At 39.2% G+C, this 21,949-nt stretch overlaps 1 protein-coding gene across 3 annotated transcripts in view; it reads right to left on the reverse strand.

Moving 5' to 3' along the window:
* CTNNA3 (catenin alpha 3) overlaps window positions 1-21,949 on the reverse strand; it is a 1,889,266-nt gene that overhangs the window by 1,834,921 nt on the left and 32,396 nt on the right. For all 3 annotated transcript variants that reach the window (XM_020998213.2, XM_078150742.1, XM_020998214.2), the window contains exon 2: window positions 9,828-9,931. In XM_020998213.2, the coding sequence (XP_020853872.1) occupies window positions 9,828-9,926 (99 nt within the window). In that variant the 5' untranslated portion in view covers window positions 9,927-9,931. The remainder of the gene's footprint in view (window positions 1-9,827; window positions 9,932-21,949) is intronic.

The raw sequence follows: 21,949 nt of genomic DNA on the forward strand, positions 1-21,949 counted from the left end.
CCTGTCCTCCTGGAGGCCTCTTGTCTGTGTCCTCCATACATCATCCATAGGACATCCCCCTAACACACTGAAGGCTTTCTTCTGTATCTGACATGTCATGGAGAACCACGGTGCACACAAGCTAGCTCTCCATTGGTTAGCCTTTGCTCTTGTTATAGCCAATTCCTTTTCTAATGATCCAACTTCCTAATGATATCCTTTGTGCTGCTTTTCCTGCATAATCCTGCAAGATGCTGCAAGTGACTCACTCCTATCATGTACTTATCCAAGGCCCCCCATTCATTTATGGACCCAGATCATTATCCATCTACAGTATCAATCCCAGATACACACACACACACACACACACATACACACACACACACACACACAACTTTGGACAATTAAGCCAAACTCTTTTGAGAAGCAGAGGAGGAGAAAACAAATCTCCAAAAAGGTTGGCAAGTGACCCAAATCACTTGGCAAGTCAAATCATCCCACAAACATTTAAGGATAAAACTGAAAGGAAAATAAATAGATGAAAAATGGAAAAGATCTATGAAGATGTCTGTAACATTCCTCTCCTCAGGGACAGTGGAGCTTCTACATTTGGACCCAAACATCGCAGTTCCTATATGCTAGATGATGAAGCACATGTGGTGATAAAGATGAGAGGAATAACTTCACTGGACCAAGTATAAACAGGAGAGGTGATACAAATTTGAGAGCGCTGAGGGATTGACCCCCTTTAAGCAGAGATAACAGCAAATGTTTGGGAAAGAATCATGAACCTTCTTACCCAAAAAAGTAAACAAAGAGACAGGAATAACCACTGGCCAACAGGCCTACTTTCGCACCTCTACAGAATCTTCATGAAAAGTTTCACGTGTATTCAAGGCATCCTTAATGGTGATGTGAAAATGGAACAATTCTTTTTTAAATGATATTTGACAACAGACCATATCTTTATAGTCACACAATTAGCTAGAAGGTTTAGACAATACTAGGTCCTATGGCATCTATTGTTTGCCAACTTTAAAAATAAAATTGATTTGGTAGAGCAAAATGCTAAATTCAAGTGGAACCAGCAAGCTGTCTCCCATGTACTTTTCAAAATGTAAGCTTCCTTGGAAGATGCAACTGAAGGTAACTTTGTTCTATGACTTTCTCAGCCTTAATAGCCATAAAACATGGAAATGTGTACTCCCCAAAGGTGTTTTCCCTTGCCATGAAAGTGGTTCAGCAGAGTCCAGATGAAAGAGGGAAGCTTCCCCCAACCCATACGTGGTGAGGTCCTCCAAATGCTCCTGTTTACAGATGGCATTGTTCTAATGGCATGAAGCCCTGGAACACTGCAGAGGTTCCTAAATGAGTTCAATAATCCCTTCGAAATTTGGCCTGCACAAACAAATGGGAGGGGGGAAAGCCTTTCCAAGTCCCGAATGAGCAGCTTTAAGAGTGTTGGTGTTCAATCACCTGCCCACACCACAGCAAGTATTAATCATTCTAGTCGATGGTAGAGCTTGTCAAACGCCAAGAAGTAGGCCTTATTGGGGCACTAACTCAAGGAAGTGGTGAGTGAGAAGAACTGAGAGAAAATGAATCCCTCTCCATTGAATCTATGAACACAACTCAATGAAGAGTAAAAAGATCAATGAAACAAACATTATCATTCCCCCAAAATGAAAAAAGCAAAAAGGCCCGACTGACTCATTTGTACACTCATGGGACTAGCCTTTCTTGGTCAGGCCAGTGAACCCACAAGGGCAATATCCTATCACAAATGATGGCTCTCCCAACCTTGATGCATGGGTCATAGGAGAAGGTATCTGTCTTATCTGATGTCAACCTTAAAGGAGAACTATATACCAGCTTCTCCTAGTAGCTGTTTATGGCATTTGTATATTACTAGTCTGGTCAAAGTTGTGACCTCCCAAATCGCTACTGTGATGGTGGGCATTGCATCACCAAACACCAAATGGTTTTTCTCATCTACCCTAGTATCTCAAAAACTAAGCCTGCTCTTCTCCAACCCCAGACCCCAACAACTACCAAAGGTTTTCAGAAATTATTCCTAATGACCCATGCAGATTGTAGACATCATCAGAAAAACATAACTTGGACATCACTGCACTAATAGGGCTGCCCATGTCAGTCCCTTCGCTCGTGAAGCTCCAATGGCTCCCTATTGAGCATGGGATAAAATGTAAGGGCTTCTGCTTGGCATTTTGGACCCTTTTCAATCTGGCTTGGACTTTCTGGCTAACTGTATTTGATTCCTCTTTATGGACTCTATCCTCCAGCCAGCCAAACTATTCTACCTAATTATCACAGTACATAAAATTTCTTGGCCCATCTCTGTAGTTTTGCATAGCCTAGAATGACCTCTTTCTCTTAGGACCCCACCTCCCTGCAAGGCTTAGTTCAACTGATACCTCCTCAAAATGAACTTTTCTGATTCCCCAATTGTTAGTACATTCCACTCCCCCCAAAAAAATTACTTTATTTTGAATCCTTCCCATTTACTTTCGTATATATCACTTCCCCTCATACTGGAATATAAGTTAGGTCAGTACTAGTAATATAATAGAGACTTAAATGCTTATTGAGGTGAATTAATAGGAGGGACCACCAAGACCATTAGCCAAGAACAAACAGAAAAGCTCCCAAAGTGAATAAGAATTGGAGAATGGGAGGCTCAGGATTGCAAGATAACACAAATAGAGTTTCACTCAAGTTCATTTTTGTCTCATTGATTTCACTGTCGATGCTTTATTTAAGTCCAAATTAAATTGGAGTCATTCCATTTGCAGAATCACTTCAATATCTTTTAAAAGGTAACTTCTGCCTTACTTGTATGGAAACATTAATGTAACTAATAATCTTTAATAATAGTTAATTACTAATAATGGGCAGAAAGAAACAATTCAAATATGGAACCACAGTCAGGATAACATAAGAATTAGCAGCTGCTACATTAAAGGATCAGAAACCTTGGAATATGATATTCCAGAGGTCAAGAGAGCTAGGTTACAACCAAGAATCATCTAACCAGCAAAACTGAGTATAATCCTTTGTGGGGGGGAGGGAATTGATATTTAATGAAATAGAGGACTTTCAAGCATTTCTGATGAAAAGACCAGGGCTGAACGAAAATTTGACTTTTGAGTATAAGATTTAAGAGAAGCATAAAAATGTAAACAGGAAAAAGAAATCATAAGGAATTAAATAAAGTTAAACTGTTTATATTCCTACATGGGAAGATGATACTTGTAACTCCTAAGGACTTTATCATTATTAGGCCAGTTAAAAGGAGTATATATAGACAAAAAGCATAACTATGAATTGACTATGAAGGGATGATAGCCAAAAAATAAAATTAGGGGTAAGAAAGAGGGGTGCCTGGGAGAAGGGGGAAGGGAGAAGTAGAATGAGGTAAATTATCTCACATAAAAGAACAGAAGAGCTTTTACAGTGGAGGGGAAGATGGAGGGGGAAGGCAACACTTAAACCTTACTCTCATCAGAATTGCCTCAAAAAGGGAATAACATATGCATAATTGGGTATAGAAATCTATCTTAGCCTACAGGGAAGTTGGGAGGGAGAGGGACAAGTGAAAGGAGAGACTAATAGAAGGCAGGGCAGATTAGGGGAGGCAGTGGTAAGAAACAAAACACTTTTGAGGAGGGATAGGATAAAAGGAGAAAGAGAGAGAAGGATAAATGTGGGGGGGGGAATAAGGATGTAGGGAAATATACAGGTAGTAATCATAACTGTGAATGTGAATGGGATAAACTCACCCATGAAACAGAAGCAGATAACAGAGCGGATTACATGGATAACAAAGTGGATAACATGATCTAGATACAAAGGGTAGTACCATAAGCAAATTAGGGAAGCATGGAATACTTTACCTGCCAGACCTATGGATAAAGAAAGAATTTATGACCAAACAAGAGACAGAGAGCATTATGGGGTGTAAAATAGATAATTTTGATTATGTTGAATTGAAAAGGTTTTGCACAAACAAAACCAGTGCAGCCAAGAATAGAAGGAAAAGCAAAAAACTGGGAGAATTTTTTAAAGCAAGTTTCTCTGATAAGGGCCTCATTTTTCAAATATAAAGAGAACTGAGTCAATTTTATAAGAATACAAGTCATTCCAGGGTAGCTAGATGGTGCAGTGGATAGAGCACTGGCCCTGGAGTCAGGAGGATCTGAGTTCAAATCTGGCCTCAGACACTTACTAGTTGTCTGACCCTGGGCAAATCACTTAACCCTGATTGCCTCAAAAAAAAAAAAAAGAATACAAGTGATTCCTCAATTGACAAATGGTCAAAGGATATGAACAAGCAGTTTTCAGATGAAGAAATCAAAGCTATCTGTAGTCATATGAAAAAATGCTTCAAATCACTAGTGATTAAAGAAATCCAAATTAGAACAACTCTGAGATACCAGTTCATACCTATAAGACTGGCTAATATGATAGAAAAAATGGCAAACGTTGGAGGTAATGTGGGGCACTAATGCACTGTTGTTGTTGTGAACTGATCTAACTATTCAGAGAACAATTTGGAGCTATACCCAAAGGGGTATAAAATCACGCATAGCCTTTGACCCAGCAATACCAAAAGGATCAGAAAAAAAGGAAAAGGACCTAAACATGCAAAAATATTTATAGCAGGGTTATTTTTGTGGTGGCAAAGAATTGGAAATTGAGGAGATGCCCATCAATTGGGAAATGGTTAAAAAAGTTGTAGTATATGTTTGCAGTGGATTGCTCTATTGTGCTATAAGAAATGATGAGCAGGATGCTTTCAGAAAAACCTGGAAAGAAATGAGCTGATGCAAAGTGAAGTGAGCAGAATCAGGAGAACGTTGTGGACAGTAACAATATTGTACAATGATCAACTCTGAATGATTTAGCTGTTCTCAACAATACAATGATCTAAGACAATTTCAAAGTACTTATGATGAAAAATGCTATCCACCTTCAGAGAAAGAACTGATAGAGTGTGAATGCTGATCAAAGCATTTTTTTACTTTATTTTTCTTTGGGGTTTTTTTGGTCTGTGTTTTCATTCATAACACGACCAATATGGAAATATGTTTTGCATGACTACACATGTATAACCTATATCAAATTGCTTGCTTTCTCTAGGCAGTGAAGGAGAAAATTTGGAACTCAAAATGTGAAAAAACTGCTTTTACATCTAATTGGAAATAAATATTTTTAAAAAGAAAATAAAAAACAATACTTCATAACCGACTAAGCAGAGTGCCCATTAACCTTTTCTGGCCTCATGGAATTTGAGAGTTAGAAGGGCTCTCAGCAGCCATTTAGTCCAACTTATACTAGAAGGGAACCCCCCACTCTCAAGTGGTCATCCAACTTCTGCCTGATGACTTCAAGGAGAAGGAACCTAGCATTCCAATTTTTTCCATTAATTTCTAAGGTCACTTCTTTTTTTTATTTGTTTGTTTCAAATATTTTTTTCAATTAGCAAAAATCTGCCTTCTTACACTTCCACCCAACTGAAAGCAAAAGAAAAAAGTCTGTTACAAACGTGTAATTAAGCAAAACATATAATCACATAGGCCATATCCAAAATAAAATTGTCTCTTTCTGCCCTCTGAGTCCTTCACTTCTCTATCAGCAAGTAGTTAACATACGCCATCATTAGTCCTCTGGAATCATAGTCAGTAATTATGCCAATAAGAATTCCTAATTCTCTCAAAGTTGTCCCTACCATATTGCTATCAATGCACTAATTGTTCTAGTTCTTTTCACTTCACTCTGCATCAAAAGTGTGTCTAATTCTTAGCAAGTTTCTCTGAAACCATTATCATCATCATTTTTTATATCCCATCACATTTATATGCTAAGGCCACTTCTTAACAGCAAAGTTATACAGTCAGAAGAGCACCAGCTATAGAATCAAAGGCCCTGGGCTTAAATCCTATCTCTAACACTCACTCCCTGTGTCACTTTGGGCAAGTCTCTAAACCACCTCAAACCTCAGTTTCTCCTTCTGTAAAATGAGGGGGTTGAGTAGATGGCCTCTGAGATCCTTCTTGCTCTACACCTGTGGTCCTCTGACATGTTCAAAGAAAAGAGATTTCTCTATATAGCCATCCAAATGAATCTTTTTGCCTTCAAAATTTCCACTTTATATATGACCCTGAACTTCCAAGATACTCCCTGATAAAAAGTCTCAACAAAGAATAATCCAAAGAAGGAGGCAGAGAAAAATGGAAGCTGGGGAACAAAACCGATGAAGCCTAAGTAAATCCAGTTCTACTCTATCCAAACAACCTCTCAATCAGGGCACCTGACAACTATCTCCATCTAGGGGACACAAAAGAGAAAGAAGAAACTAGTGGCATTCTTTCTGAAAAGGGACAAAGGAAAAGATAATGAAAGCTATCAAGAATCTTACAAGTAATTTGAGGGGACTGAATGAGAGGGAATAAAGACCAATCTAAAGAAAATATAGGAAAGCAAACACATCGGTGGACAAAGGGTGAGTGGAGGAAGTCAAAGACACAGTACAAGTGAATAAACTAGAAGCAATGTGGAAAGGAAAAGATGTGATAACAAAAACACTAATTAAAGTAGAGATGGAGGAAGGGAGGAAGAGAGAAGAACAAGGAAGGAATTAGGCTTTGAAAAGCCTGTCTCCCTGTTTCTAGGGGGGACAGAAATCAGTATCTATAGGAGACAGAGGTAAAAACATAATCATCAACCAGAGCAAGGCAATAGCTTTTTTTTTTTTTGCTACAACATATGATTTCACTGATACAGGGAACTCTCAATGAAAAAACTCCCTCAACCAATGTAAACCGAAAGTGGCATAAAACAGCCTTGATACTCAGTAGCAACATTACCCTGGGGCAAATCACCTAAACTCTTGTACCTTAATCTCTATCTTTCCTTATCTTTAAAATGAAGAGAGTTGGATAAGATTACCTAAGGTCTCTTTCTGTCCTAGAAGCCTAGATCTTACACTTCACAGTTAAGTTAACCATGTAAAGATGGGCCCCTTACTAGCATTAGAGTGAAATTTCAGTGTATGATGGCTCTAGTTAAGCAGAGAAGCTAAGGCATAAAGATGTACTTTTTAAGGGTAGCTCTGTAGAAATACACCCACTTTTGTTTTGCTTTGCCAAACTTGGATTTTAAAAGTGATAAAGTATAGATGCATATAGTTACAATAATAAAAATGTAATTGCTAGAAAAAAAATTGTATCTGATCCATTGGAGGAATTTATTACCAATGGATGCAATGGTGTAAGTTATTGCATAGGGAAAATGGGAGTCAATGATTGAAATATATCAGAGGCTGGGCACCCATGCAAATGACCTGATGATTTACCTGTGCACCAAAAGTAGGGGGGAAATAGATTAAAGATAAATCAAGGCTTGTGGTGAATGGAAAGAAGATTTATGAGCAAATGAATTTAGGAGTCAGAGAGTGGCATAGTCAGACATCTTAGCAATTACTCTGAAGATTAAAATGTAATTTTGACTTTGAGTCATACATTGAGGTGATAAGTAACCTCTCCAGAGGAAATCTAAGGGATCAAATGTAATGTGAGACCTCAGTAACCCCCACAAAGAGTAAGTTGGAAGATTAATGATGGGGAAAGCTGTGAATTTTCAAAGAAACAGAGATGTGTGTTTGATAATAATTTTATCTGAAGGCAATATTAAATTTAAGTTTTTGCAGTTCTTAATATCAGCAGTAATAAAAAAAAAATGGAGACCATTATTCAATTCAACAACAAGAATTCATTGAATAACTACTGTGTGCCAGGTGATTTGTTAGGCACTGGGGATGCAAAGACAAAAATGAAACCATCCCTGCCCTCAAGGGTTAGAGTAGACAACATTTATACATGTAAGTGAAGAGTTAAAGTGGTATAGTAGATGGGACACAAGGTTTGGAGTCAGGACAAGCTGGGTTCAAATCCTGGCTCGGACACTTATTAGCTGTACGACCCTGGGCAAGTCACTGAACTTCCCTTGTCTACAAAATGAGGGGGTTGGACAAAGTGCCCTATAAGGTCCTTTCCAGATCTAAATCTATTCTATATTCTGATATATGGACCTATCTTCCCCCATTAGAATGTAGACTCCGTGGCAATAGGGACTGTTCCATTCATTATACTTTAGACATTACATATACATACATAGTATATATCCACAGTATCTGGCAAATAATAAGCACTTACTAGATGTTTGTCGATTGACTGATCCCATGAAGTATGAGATGACCTTAAACCACACAGACCAAATCATAAATTTTCACTGTGCTAAAGAAGTAAGTATTCAGTGGTGAATAATCACTTGGAAAGGGTTCAGCCTCACTATTAACCAAAGCAATATAAATGTGAACTACGTTGAGGTATCACCTCACACTCACCAAATTGGAAGAAATAAATTAAAGCAACAATTCAATGCAGGCAGGGTTATGGAGAAATAGGCACACTCTTTATTGCTGATCGGACTGAAAAGTCAGAATCTTTTTGTAAAACAATTCTGACAGCACAGCACCAAGTAAAGGTTGCAAAGATCATCGTATTATGCCACCAAATAATTCCATTGTTAGGACTATACTCCTTGAATGCACCAAGATCTATGATGAAAGAAATGTCTATCTGTTCAAAGACCTTATTTTATGCCAGACTTATTTATGATTGCAAAAATAAAAATCTAAATCCAGTGATCTTTTTTCAACATCACGATAGGAGAGCTGTCCAGAGGCAAGTGGAAATTAGAGCGGAAGAGAATGGCCATTGGGGAGAGTGAGTATCAGCTCTAGTGGGAAAGCAGGGAATGTCTTAGGATGGTAAAGGGTCTCAAGCTCACAGCATATAGTAATCTATTAAAACAACTGGAGCTGTTTAGCCTGGAGAAAACCTGGTGGGGGGAGGGACATGATGGTTATCTTTCAGTATATAAAGTGTGGTCATGTGGAATAGACTTTATATTGGCTCCATTTGGCCACAGAGGACAAAACCTGGAGAAATGACAGGGTAGAGGGAAAGGGGTGGGGTGGAGAAGGGGAGTTGCAAAGAGGCAAACTTAATCTTTTTAAGTCTTCCTAACATTATAATTGTCCCAAAGAGGAATGAACTGCCTCAAGAGGAGGTGAGTTCTCCCTCTTTGGAAGCCTTCAAGCCAAGGTAGGATGACCGCCTATTGGGTATATCATAGTGAGTATTCCATTCTGGTATGGGCTGAACTAGATGGCTGCTGAGTTCCCTTCCCTTCTGTGGTTCTGTGAATCCCTGGGGAGCTCTGGTGACAGAAGGGAGGCACCCTGAGGGCTAGGAAGAGAGAGTAAGGCTTTGCTATTAACCCCAGGGAAGCTCTGTGGTCCCACAGGAGGAATTCCCCCAGCCCACATTACCACATGGGGTGATCTCCAGTGGTTCTGTTATGATTCTAGCTCTGATCACAAAAATACATGGGCAGCCCATGTGCTGCACTGCTAGGTTCCCTTAAAATAGCATGTGTGGAACCTCTGTAGAATACTGATGGAAAGATATGGACAACAGTTATATAGGAAAAGAAAGCAAATTTGTGTGGCTTTCTGAACTTTAGCATGACCTACCGACATAGATGAGACCACAGACCCATTAAAGTATTGATACAAATACTTTCAAATAAAATGGCATTCCTTAAAATACAGTATAGCCTCAAAGGTAGAGGATGGCTTCAGATGGTGTATTCACATACATAAGTAAGTAACTATATTTTATCATTCTGTTGGCCATTTTGGCCCACTTCTCTTTCCATCCCACAGGTGTGAGCATGCCTTGTGATTTCTATGCTCTTCCTACCTGGATTATGAGAGGTTCTAATAGCTTCTCCACTGTATGTGTCTGGATCTGGAAGTCCTGGGGTTTCATTTTCAGTTGGATCGGTGTCTCAGCTGACATGCTGCCTGTGCATAAGGACAAAAATAGACACACACACACACACACACACAATTATAAGAGAGTCAAAATAATTTCTGGAGGACAGGGCCAAGCTTAGGCAGAATCATAGAGGTGATAAAGTTTCATGGTAGCAACCCTTTCCCATTAACCCCACCCTCTCAACTCAATTCAACCCAACTCAACAAATGTGCATTATGTACCTGCTAATAGAAAGAAGAGGCAGAGCATTCTGTGATTTTAGCCACACCCTAAGTTATTTTAGGCACAAGCAGGGGTGTGTTGGTAAAATGGTAAAAACAACCAGCTCTCTGAGAAAGAAAATGTACTTCTGACATACTTCTAAGTTTAATATACATTAACATTTTCTTCATCACTTTCCAAAGTCTAGACAAGCAATAAAACAATAAATCAAGCCCTGATTTGTAATACTTGCTTATTTCAAAGGTATAAATTCTCACACTGAAAATTTAACAATCAGCTCTCAGTGCCAGTTAGGGCTGGCTCCAGGGTACCCCTGGACAAGGGGAAGCATTCATTTTCTCTAACGTGTAAACTTTTGCACCTTCAGTTCCATTAGTTCATGAATCATCCATGTGGACACTCCCTCCAAAGGTGCAAATCACATCCCCTCCATGCCTCTTGTCTAAGTCCTCCTGGAAATCCACTGGAGGAAGTCCACTCTCCATGCTGAGAACCTTCTTCTATATCTATTCACCGTGCAATAATGCTACCAGAACATGAGACCTCTCCATTGGCTATTTCTTACTCTGCCTACGAGATGGCAGACTCCCCTTTTGTGACCATCTACCACTCTGATACCTTTCACACCATTTTTTGTAAGCAGCCCCTTGTAACTAATACCACTGCAACCTCTTTAAGCAGTCAGTCTATCAGCATTTATTGAGTACTTACTGTGTGCCAGGCATTGTACTAGGCCCTGGGGATACAAAGGAAGTCAAAAGCATGGTGTGTGCCTTCAAGGAGCTCACATTCTAATGAGAGAGACAGCATGTAACAACCTGTACATATGAGATACATAGTATAAAAGGAAACTAATCTCATAAGGAATTCACTGGCTGGGGAGAGGGGGGAAGAAGGTCAGGAAACGCCTCTTGCAGAAAATATCTCTCCGTTAACTTTAGAGTGAACTGAGATTATGGTAGAGAATTGGCTATACCATTTAAAAAATTATCACGTATGGTATTTATTTTGTAAATGGTATCAAAAAACAAATACTAGTCAAACTTAGTCGTTGATAATATATAATGTGCAAGTATGTGAATGTATTTGTATACATATTTATCATTTCCTGGCATCCCCTCCCAAGCCTACTCTACCCTGGTCAGATGACACCTGGAAGAGTTGGTCATTTTCAAGCACTACATTTTTAAAGGATGTTAAGAGGCTGGAGAATAAGAGGAGAAACACCAAGGAGCTGAAGAGGCTTGGGTTCATGTCTCATGAAGATCTGTTGAAGCATTAGGGATGTTCCTCTTGGAGAAGAGAAGACTTAGCAGGGGAACTGATGACTCTCTTCCAGTATCTGAAAGGAGCTATAAGGTCCCAGGAAAGCAGAACTAGACTTGTCTTATTTGGTAGCAAAGCAGAAGGTGTCACTTGGGGTGAATCCTGAAGGAAGCCAGTGATTCTAAGAGGCAGAGGAGGTGAGAAGGGAGCATTCCAGGCATGAGGGACAGCCAGTACAAAGGCCTGGAGAAGTGAAATGGACTAGCATTGTGAGTGATGAGTAGCAAGCAGCCCTTATTATGACATCCCTGTTGTGAATCAGTCACCCGCCTAGGTGCTGTAAATAGACAAAATGCATGCTCTGAAAAAGAGGCCAGTTGGTCATGTGGAGAGACAAACAGTCCAAGTGCTGCATTTCAGAATGCTCAAAGATCCACAGCGAAACCTTCAGAGCATTAGGTAGACCCTCTTCAGAGTATTTGTAGACCGGGGATCACAAAACGATCATACAAAATAAGAAGGCACAGATGAGACCCTGAATCCCTCTCACGGCTAGTTTCCTATGGCATAACAAAAGCCAGTAACATTCCACACTGAGGCATTAAGGCCTCTTCCCCCTCCCAGAGTTCATCTTCCTTTTCTTTGGCTTTCTTTTAGACACTGAAACAGTATTCTTTTGTAGCCATGCAATGAAAATTCAGGACACATGCTTTCAAGGAGTCCGTAGATCTCAGGATGGAAGAGAGAGAGAGGTGGGATGGGATTTAATTTGATCTGTATTATCTGGCTTTGCTTAGTGATTTTTCTTGTTACAAAGGAAAGTTCAAAGAATCAGATTTAGCTCTAGAAAGCCCTTTATAGGCCACTGAGGCCACCCCTTTCATTTCAAAGAGATGAGAACACTAAGGTTCAGAGCAATTAAGTGATACTGCTCTCTCCTGATTCACCTCCTGCATCTCTGATCATTTCTTCTCGGTCTCCTTTCCTGGATCTTCAACTAGATCATGCCCACTAACCGTGGGTAAATCCCCACATTCTATCCGGGGCCTTCTCTTCTCCCTCTATCCTAATTCACTTGGGGACTCTCATTAGTTCCCATGAATTAAATTATTATTTCTATGCCGATCTCTTCAGATCTGCTTATCTAGCCCTAATCTTTCTCTTTACCTCCAGCTTCACATTCCTAATGGCCTATTGGATATCTCTAATTGGATATTTCATAGACACTTCAAACTTAACATGTTCAAAACTAAACTCATGCTGTTTTCCCCAGAACCCCCAATCTTCCTAACTTCCCTGTTACTGTTGAGGGTTCACCATCCTCCCAGTCACTCGGGCATTCAACCAAAGTGCCATCCTTAACTGCTTATTCATACCCTCATTTCCAATCCGTTCCCAAATCCTGTCAATTCATAGCATCTCTTTTATATGCTCCATTTTCTCCTCTGACACTGCCCCCAGCCTGGTGTAGGCCCTCAACACCTCATGCCTGGGCTGTGGCATTAGGCTTCTGGTTGGTCTCCTGCCTCAGGTCTCTCCACACTCCAATCCATCCTTCACTCAGCTATCAAACTAATCTTACTTAAATTCAGGTCTGACCACATCATCCCCCTCTTCAAAAAACTCCAGGGGATCCCTATTACTCCAGAATTAGACATAAAACTCTACTTTGGGTTTTTAAAGCCCCTCATAACTTGGCCCCCTCCTACCTTTCCAACCTTACTCCCTTCCATATACCCTGTGAACCCACGTCACTAGCTCCATTGGTGTTCCTCCATCCCCCAATTCCATGAATCTCCATGCCCGGAATTCTTTGTCTCCTCACCTCTGCCTTCTGCCTTCCCTCACTTCCTTCAAATCTCAGCTAAGTCCCCACCTTCTGCAAGAAGTCCTTCCCAACCCCCCTTATGCCTTCCTTCTCAGAGTATCTCCAATTCGTTCTATATACAGCTTATTTGTACATAGTTGTTTTCATGTTGTCTCCCCCTTGTCCCCATTAGTCTATGAGGTTCTTGAGAACAGGGATTGGTTTTGCCTTTCTTTCTATCCCCAGGGCTTACTACAGTAGCTGGCACATAGTAGGTGTTTAATAAATGTTTATTGATTTGCCCATAATCACATAGCTAGTAAGTGTCAGGGATGGGATTTGAACCCATCTCTTCCTGACTCCAATTCCAACATTCTAAATATTTTGTCATGCTGCCTCTCATAAGATTCTTTTGGGTTTGGGGCTGGCTATATATCAGTAAATACCTGGTGTTTTTTAAAGGTATCAATGAACATGTAATTGGGGGGGGGGGTAAAATATATTTTAAAAGTTATCAAAAAAATTTAAGTCCAAATTATTATGATTAAACTGGTATCCTTTGTTTATAGAGCTAAGATAGCTCCCAGAAACATTTCTTGGGTTAACATAATCCTGATGACTCTGTCATTCATCTCTACTCTTTTCAACCATTCTCAACTGAACTTCTATCCTCTGAGGATCCAGGATTTTATCAGTAGACATATGCCCTCCAACAACAACAGACCATATCTGGGGACAAGAGAGCAGGAGGATGATAGAGAGGAGGGCAGACTGGGAAAGGGAGTAATCAAAAGCAAATACTTCTGAAGAGGGACAGAGTCAAAAGAAAGAATAGAATAAATGGGGGGGCAGGATAGGATTAAGGGAAATAGAGTTAGTTTTTCACAACATGTCTACTATGGAAGTGTTTTGCCTAACTGCTGCTTGCCTTTTCAATGAGGGTGGGTGGAGAGGGAGGAAGGGAGAAAATTTGGAACCCAAAGTTTTAAAAACACATGTTTAAAAAAATGTTTTCACATGCAACTGGGAAATAAGAAATACAGAAATGGGGCACAGAAATCTATCCTGCCCTACAAGAAAATAGAAGGGAAAGGAGATAAGAGAAAGCGGGGGAGAGATAGAAGAAAGGGCAGACTAGGGAAAGGGGTATTCAGAATGCATGCCATCTTGGGGTGGGGGAGGGGCAAGATGGGGTGAAAATTTGGAACTCAAAATCTTGTGGAACTAAATGTTGAAAATTAAAAATAAATAAATTTATATTTAAAAAAAAAAGCACAGACCCTTTGCATCTTAGACCAGCATTTTCCAGAAGGGCTGTAACAGACAAGTTCATCAATCCCTGGCCAGCTCTTTCAAGACTTAAGCTAGTCTACAGATAGCAGAAATCCAACATTCATCCACACTCAAAGCCTTTCTGGCTTAGTAGTATCACCTGTACTTGTTCTCCCCTAAGATTGCCTTCAAGTACTCAAAGTCACTTCTACATCAGACTGAAGAGTCAAATGACTTCAGTAAATTCTAAAACCATGTAGAAACCCCATAGCAACCTTTCTTCTTGGGGTTTGCCAAGAACCAACAACCTGTGTAATAAGATAAGCTCTAGAACTATAACCTCAGAATACACCCACACACAATCACACACACACACACACACACACACACACACATACAATCACACACACAGAATGTATATATACATATGTAAATGTATATCTGTGCACATATATGTATATATATATATATACACATGTATGTATATATACACATGTATGTATATACACACACATAGAGGTTTACTGTCTACTTTTCTAGTGGTAGATTCTGACAATTAAACTGAGCCAAGGCTGCTGGTGTTCATTTGTCCTGTGATCACAGGGACAGTAAGTAGAAGACGTTTTGAAGTTCTATAATAAGAAGCCTATAAAGGAAGTTGGGTAACACTCTGTCTGAAGAACTCCTAGTAGATCCATGTAGACACTTACATCTTAGAGGAACATAGATTTTTGATAAAAGATTTAAAAATGGGTCTGCAAGAGCCCATTGATATCCAGGAATGTGGGAACTAAAAAGGATGGACAATTAAAAGGAAAGAAAATCAGCATTTCTACAGAGACTTTGCCTTCTGGAAATGAAGGCTTTCCTGTCAAGGATCAGAAGGTGACTAAAGTCACCATGGCTTCTCCTGGTCCATTAATTCACATCCATTGAAAGGAACGATTTGGAAGTGAAATGTCCCATGTCAAAGACTTACAAAGAAGAAAGCAAAGATGACCTTGAAGGGCCTATGTTCCACAGGATAATTAGACTTTGAATAAACTATGTTTCTCTCTCAGGTCAAATCCAGTAGAACCACTTGGAATAGGTATGAAACTAGTTAGAACCAGTTAGAACTAGTTTGGACCATTGAATCAATTGGAACTGGTCATAACTGGTTTCTATCAGTGGAAACTTGTCTGAACCAATAAAAAAACAAAGCTAACAGAGACAGTATTACCATTCAGAAGCACTTCAGGCCCTAAAACCAACTGGGAGTCAATTTTGTTTGTTTTGTTCAACAACGCTGGTTGCGAATAAAATGAGATCCAGCTGTCAATAGACACAAATGTCAGAACTTTATAAGCTAAATCATTTTAAGTTCAACATCTGACAAACACATATATACAGTACAATGAGAAAAGAAACAATGATTGGAAAGAACACTGGTTCAGAAATTATCACTCACATGACCCTGAACTAATCACTTAACCTCTCTAGGACTCAGTTTCTGCATCTAAAAAACTCAAAGAGGTTGAGTAGATAATCTCTAAGAGTCTTTGCTGCTCTAAATCTATAATTCATAACTGGAATATAGTAGAAAAACTACATTTGCATTTGTCCTCATTTTGTGTCCTTCCTTTCCATCTTTTGTATATGCATTTTTAAACTAAAAATCAACCAAAGACCTCCCTGTATGGCTACATTGTTTTCTTTAGATGTCCCTGATATTATTTCTCATTGAGATTATTGACCATAGAATGTGAGAATTTCATTTTTTAAGAGCCATCTATCAAGTTGTCTTTCCAATGGGCCACTGGGTCATATCCTCATAGTTACCATTCCTCTGTCTTAAAAAAAAAACTTTCTTTCTGCTGGTCTAGGATATACTAAGTGGCAGGGTGGGGAAAAATACTAGATTTGGAGTATGAGAACCTGGGTTCAGATCTTGGCTCATTTGTGTTCTCAGGTAAGCCACTTCACCAGTTTCTTCATCCATAAAATGAGGGGTTTATGCCAGATAACATCTCAAGTCCCTTTCAACTCTAAATCTCTATGAGAGTCAAGGTGAGATATGACTATGATAGGATTATGCCAAGAATTTCCCTTTCACAACTGTTTCAAATTCCATGATAACATCTCTTGGAGCTCGTAATTTCAGCACCACAAATTGGCTCTTATTTTTCAAAATCAAATCCAGAATGGAAGTTCTCCTTTTTGCTTCATTACACCTTGTAAAGTATGAAATTGTTGCCAAAGGAAATCAAAAAATTATCCAATACTGTAGTTTAACACAATGAGACTTCTATTGAATAATTAAACAATTAGTGGCACCTCTAACACTGGTGATATGGTTGCCCCCTAGTCAAAAGATGGCATCAGTGTTCAAGAGCTATCCTTAGTTATGGTTCATCTGAAAGAATAAGTCCAGGATGGGACTAGCCCCAAACATCCTGGTTTCAAAGTTTTCAGAATATTCAGTTGAACAAGATTACAAACTGAAAATTCTGTGCTCAATCTCAGACTATTCCTTTGATCTTTCTAGTGCGTGTATTTTGCTGACATCTCCTTGGCCTCTCAGTTTCTCCCGCCCTCTTTGATTCTACTGATTTCTTGTTGCCTCCTAAGCTCATCTGGTCTGTGGACTTGCCTCTTGGTTCTGACCTTTCTTGGCCTCTATATTTGCTCACCCAATAACCATCCACTTTTTCTGTTCATATAACCAAATCTTTACCTATGGACTGTTAAATTTGGATTATACTGAAGACCTTTCTACCCTAACCAGTATAGCAACCTGCGTGAAGTTCAGTCTGTTCATGGAAGCTACCAACTATGCCATAATGTCAGAGAAGTGCATGGAAGTCTTCCACCATTATTATGTCATGCCTCTGTTTCGCTTTCGCAAACTGTTTCAGGAAAGTATTATCCATATTCTCCTTCTGACTGGATAGTCTGTAGTGTGCTCCTAAAACAATGTCATTTCTACTTCTCCTGCCTTTTTCAGCACTGAAATATTCTAGACAAGTTTCCATGCTTAATTTGAATTATCTAGGTACAGGTTGATACTTTCTCAATATTTAGTGCTGTAATAGTCCCATTTCCTATGAAGAAGATATGTCATTCTGTGACCTTATTTTAATTATGAGCCTTATTGCACCCCAAATCTCAGTTCAAAGAAATCTATTTCCTTCTTAAGAGCAAAGTTGATGTAATGAGTATATGGTACATATGTGCATGTCCAGCCATAGCACCTTTGTCTTTCTTTATATCCCCAACACTTAACACAGTGCCTCAAACATAGGAAAAACTTAATAAAGGTGCTTATCCGATTAATGAATGAATCAGCCAAAAGAGAACACTCTTCCTGGCATGCATATGTGCTTTGTGAATCATCATTCTCCAATGCTTTCATCTAAGCACAGTTTTGTTTCTACAGCTTAGGACACCAAAACCAGACTTCAGATTATAAGATCCTGCCTTTAGAACTAGAAAAGACTTTGAGGTTTTCTAGTCCAATATTTCATTTTTCAGTCTGTGTCCTTTTGTATACAATCTTATTTGATCCTAAAAACAATTCCATAAGGTAGGTACTATTATCATGTTTGTTTTGCAGATGAAGAAACTGAGGCTAGTAGAGGTTAAGTGATTTGTCCAGGGCTACATAGGCAGAGTTGGGATTTGGTCCAAGGTTATCTGACAAAATTCAGCACTCTTTTTTCCCAATATTTCCCAATAATTAACACATTGTCATTGAAATGTAAGTTGTTCTTCCTCAACACACACATGCTCATTAATGGACACCATCTTTATAAATCATGCTAGAAAAGAATGATATCAACCCTCCTAATCCACAGAAATGTTATGAAATATCTTGAATTCTTTCAGGACAGCCCCAGAATTCTAAGTAAAGGATAAACACCAAGGGTCACAGATACAACTGGTGGAAGTATCCTGGGTCAATTTGTTGGGTTTCTGGATCCTCAAAAACTAATTTGTTTGCCAGTCAAAAACATTGAACTCCAATTGAAGAATATTATGTTAGATTTTAGAATCTCAACTTCAGAATGAAAATGGAAGATTTTAAATATGTTGGAATTCAAACACTAAAGCCTCCTAGAAATATGTGTGTGCATATATATATAAATTTAACTTTGTAAAAGAATCATAGATAGGTATTATTTAAAGGAGACAAAATTAAATCCCCCAGAAAACATATGCTTATATATATGCATATATATTCACATATATGATGAACTCTATGGGTCTTGAAACAAGGCCAAAATCAAATTTAATTAAGAAAAAATATGTTCTATAAAAGTGCTTTGGCCTATGCCACACTGCTGATTTTTCTAGCCATGTTATACAATATTAAGCCTTTTCCCATCATCTAAATAACAATAGCAGCAGTAATAAAAATAAAAAAAGCTCCATGACTTCAGCTTAAGCCAATAGCAACTAAAACATAGGAGTGCAGTTACATTTAAATCTTATCCACCTTCCCATGGAGGGCCAGCATGGCCTACTGGACAGAGAACCCTGGACTTGGAGTCAGGGAGATGGGGAACAGAATGCTCCATGCCCTTCACCCCATAGAAACTTTTGAGCTAGATCTATGACCCCAGGCAAGTCACTTACCTTTTCTGAACCTCAGTTTCTTCATCTGTAAAATGATTATGATAACGGCTCCCACTTCATGGGATTGTTTCTAGAATCGAATAAGATTATATACACGAAGTGCTCCAGAAACCTTAATGTGTCATATAAATGTGAGCAATTATTATAAATGGTCAGTTTTACTTAATTTCAAAAGAGAAGACAAGGTTTTGGAGATGTTTGGGGTATTTTTTCTTTTTCAATTAAAGTTAGGGGAAAATAACTTTGAATGCAAAAATTTTTACATTAAAGATCCAATCACTCTCCAGGTAAGAATGGAGCTTAAATGTTTAGCAGAGTTGGGGTTCTATTGTGTGGGATGGGGGTAGGAAGGATTGAGTTATTTGGTTTGGTTTTTTTTTGTTTTAGTTGATTTTTTAGGAAATGCCAAGTCTTTCTTTGAATCTCTCCAGACTGGGGCAAACATTTAAAATTTCAACTGTGTCAAGGTAAGGCAGAAGAGAGAACAGAAGCATGAAGCATCTCTTCCATATGACACTGCCTTTCCTCTCCTTTGTATTCCATACCCATCTGAAAATGACACCATCTCTTAAGTCCTTTAAAATTTCATTTCAAATTCTTCCTCTCCAATTATGTGGCCACCACCCTGGCTCAGGCCTTTATCACTTTGAAATAGTCTCCTAATTAGTTTCCTTAATTCGAGTTTCTCTCCTATTGAATCCATCCTCAAGAGAGCTACCAAAATGATATTCCTAAAATATAAAAGTCAAAAATCCTCAGTGGTTCTCCATTGCCTCTAGGAACTTCACAGCCTGACATCTAATCTGGTTCCTATATCTCTTTTCTGACATTTCCCATGATGCTCTCTCATACATGCTACATTCCAACCAAACTAGATGTATTTTTGCACCTGGACTCACCATTCAATCTCTTCTCATTGTACCTTTTGCATTGACTATCCACCTTCCCCCCCCACCAAACCTCCCCCTTCCCCGGTGCCTGGAATACACTCTTTTCTTATGCTTCCTTAGAATCTAGCTGCTTCTAAGGCTCAAATCAGTTACCACCCCCCTCCAGGAAGCCTTTCCCCATTTTCTCAGCTGCTAATACTCTCTCCCTTCTCAAATTACCTTGTCTTTACTCCTTTGTATATTTGGAGTATCTCTGCCCCAGTAATAACAGTAATAGCCCACACTTGTGTTGTTCTTTGATTTTTAGTAATAAAAATAATGATAGTAACAACAACTAACATTTACATAGTGCTTTAAGGTTTGCAAGGTGCTTTTCAAGTATTACCTCATTTGATTCTCATAACAACCCTGGAAGGGAAATACTGTTAACCTCATTTTGCAGATGAGACACTGAGGCACAGAGAAGTTAAGTGACTTGCCCAGGGTCACACAGCTACTAAAATCTGAGGCTGAATTTGAACTCAGATCTTCCTGACTCCAGGTCCAGCCCTTTATCAAAGCACCACCCACCTGTCTCTTTAACAAGTGCATTTCTCACAAGTCTTTGAGGTGGGTAATACCATTATGCCCCTTTATTGATCAGAAACTTGTGGTAGAGGGCAGTTATAACTCATCCAGGGTCATGTAGCTAGCACTTGCCAGAGCAAAGTATTGAACTCAGGTGTCCTGACTCTGAGTGCAGTAGCTGTTCTATCACACCAAGCAATGAATACAATATCATCCATCTCTCTGAAGGCAAGGATTTTTATCATTGTGTCTCCAGCACTTAGTACCTTCCATATAGCAGGCACTTAGTAAATGCTTCTTGTGATTCATTCTGAACATGCATTATCATCATAATAGCAATTTTAAAAAAACCTATAGATAGAGCATTTCAAGTTTAAAAAAAAAAACACTTTCTTCAAAATATCCCTTCAAGAGCCAGAACTTGGATTCAAGAAAACTTGGGTTCAAATCCTGCCTTAGAAACTTACAGGTTCTATAATCCTTGGCAAGACTCTTGACTTCAGGGGGCAGCTAGATGGCACAGTAGACAGAGCACTGGCCCTGAAGTCAGGAGGACCTGAGTTCAAATGTGACCTCAGACCAAACACTTCACACTTAACTAGCTGTGTGACCCTGGGCAAGTCACTTAACCTCAATTGTCTAAAAAAAAATGATATGAGACTCTTGACTTCACTAAGCCTTAGTTTTTCCATCTGTACAATGGTATGATAATAGCAATCATTGTTCTTGCCTCACAAGTCTATCATCACAAATGAAACAATGTAAAGCATTTTACAATCTTTGAAACACTTTATAATTGGCATCTATTATTATTACCACTACTATTGGTGTTATTATCCTGATTTTATGGATAAAGAAACCGAGCTTATAGACTCTTGTAAATGCTCAAGAATTACATGGGCCAAACTGACACCACAGGGCAATGAGATGGCCTCTCTATACAAGAAAGCCCATTTTATCTGATCTCAGCAAACTCAAAGAATCTGCCATTGTGCCCTCCAGCCAGAGAACAATGACATCCCGACACATTGTATCAGAGGCAACAACTGTCTCAATAAGAGCTCATGACAGTGGTTCCTACAGGGGGATGGCCCTAATGGGCCCATGGAATTACTCCATAGCACAGTCAGGAGGTCAAATGCCTGGACTTGCTGGAAATCTGATACTGTTTAAGGTGGTGAGTGAAAGCCCCCAAGAGTGAATTACCCATCCACCTCAATTCCAAGCCAGACATTTGCTTTTCAGGCTTTGTCTCTGGCCATTTGACAAAGACATCAGAAACTAATAAAAGCCCTGCTTACCTGAGCAAAGAAAAGAGAGGTGTCCTTAAAAACTTTCCCTCTTTTCCTTCAAAGTGACCAAGTAAATTGCTGTCATGGGGAAACTGTGCAGGAACGCCAGTT

Source organism: Phascolarctos cinereus, unplaced genomic scaffold (genome assembly GCF_003287225.1).
Source record: "Phascolarctos cinereus isolate Bilbo 61053 unplaced genomic scaffold, phaCin_HiC Scaffold_3;HRSCAF=262, whole genome shotgun sequence".
Taxonomy (NCBI): Eukaryota; Metazoa; Chordata; class Mammalia; order Diprotodontia; family Phascolarctidae; genus Phascolarctos; species Phascolarctos cinereus.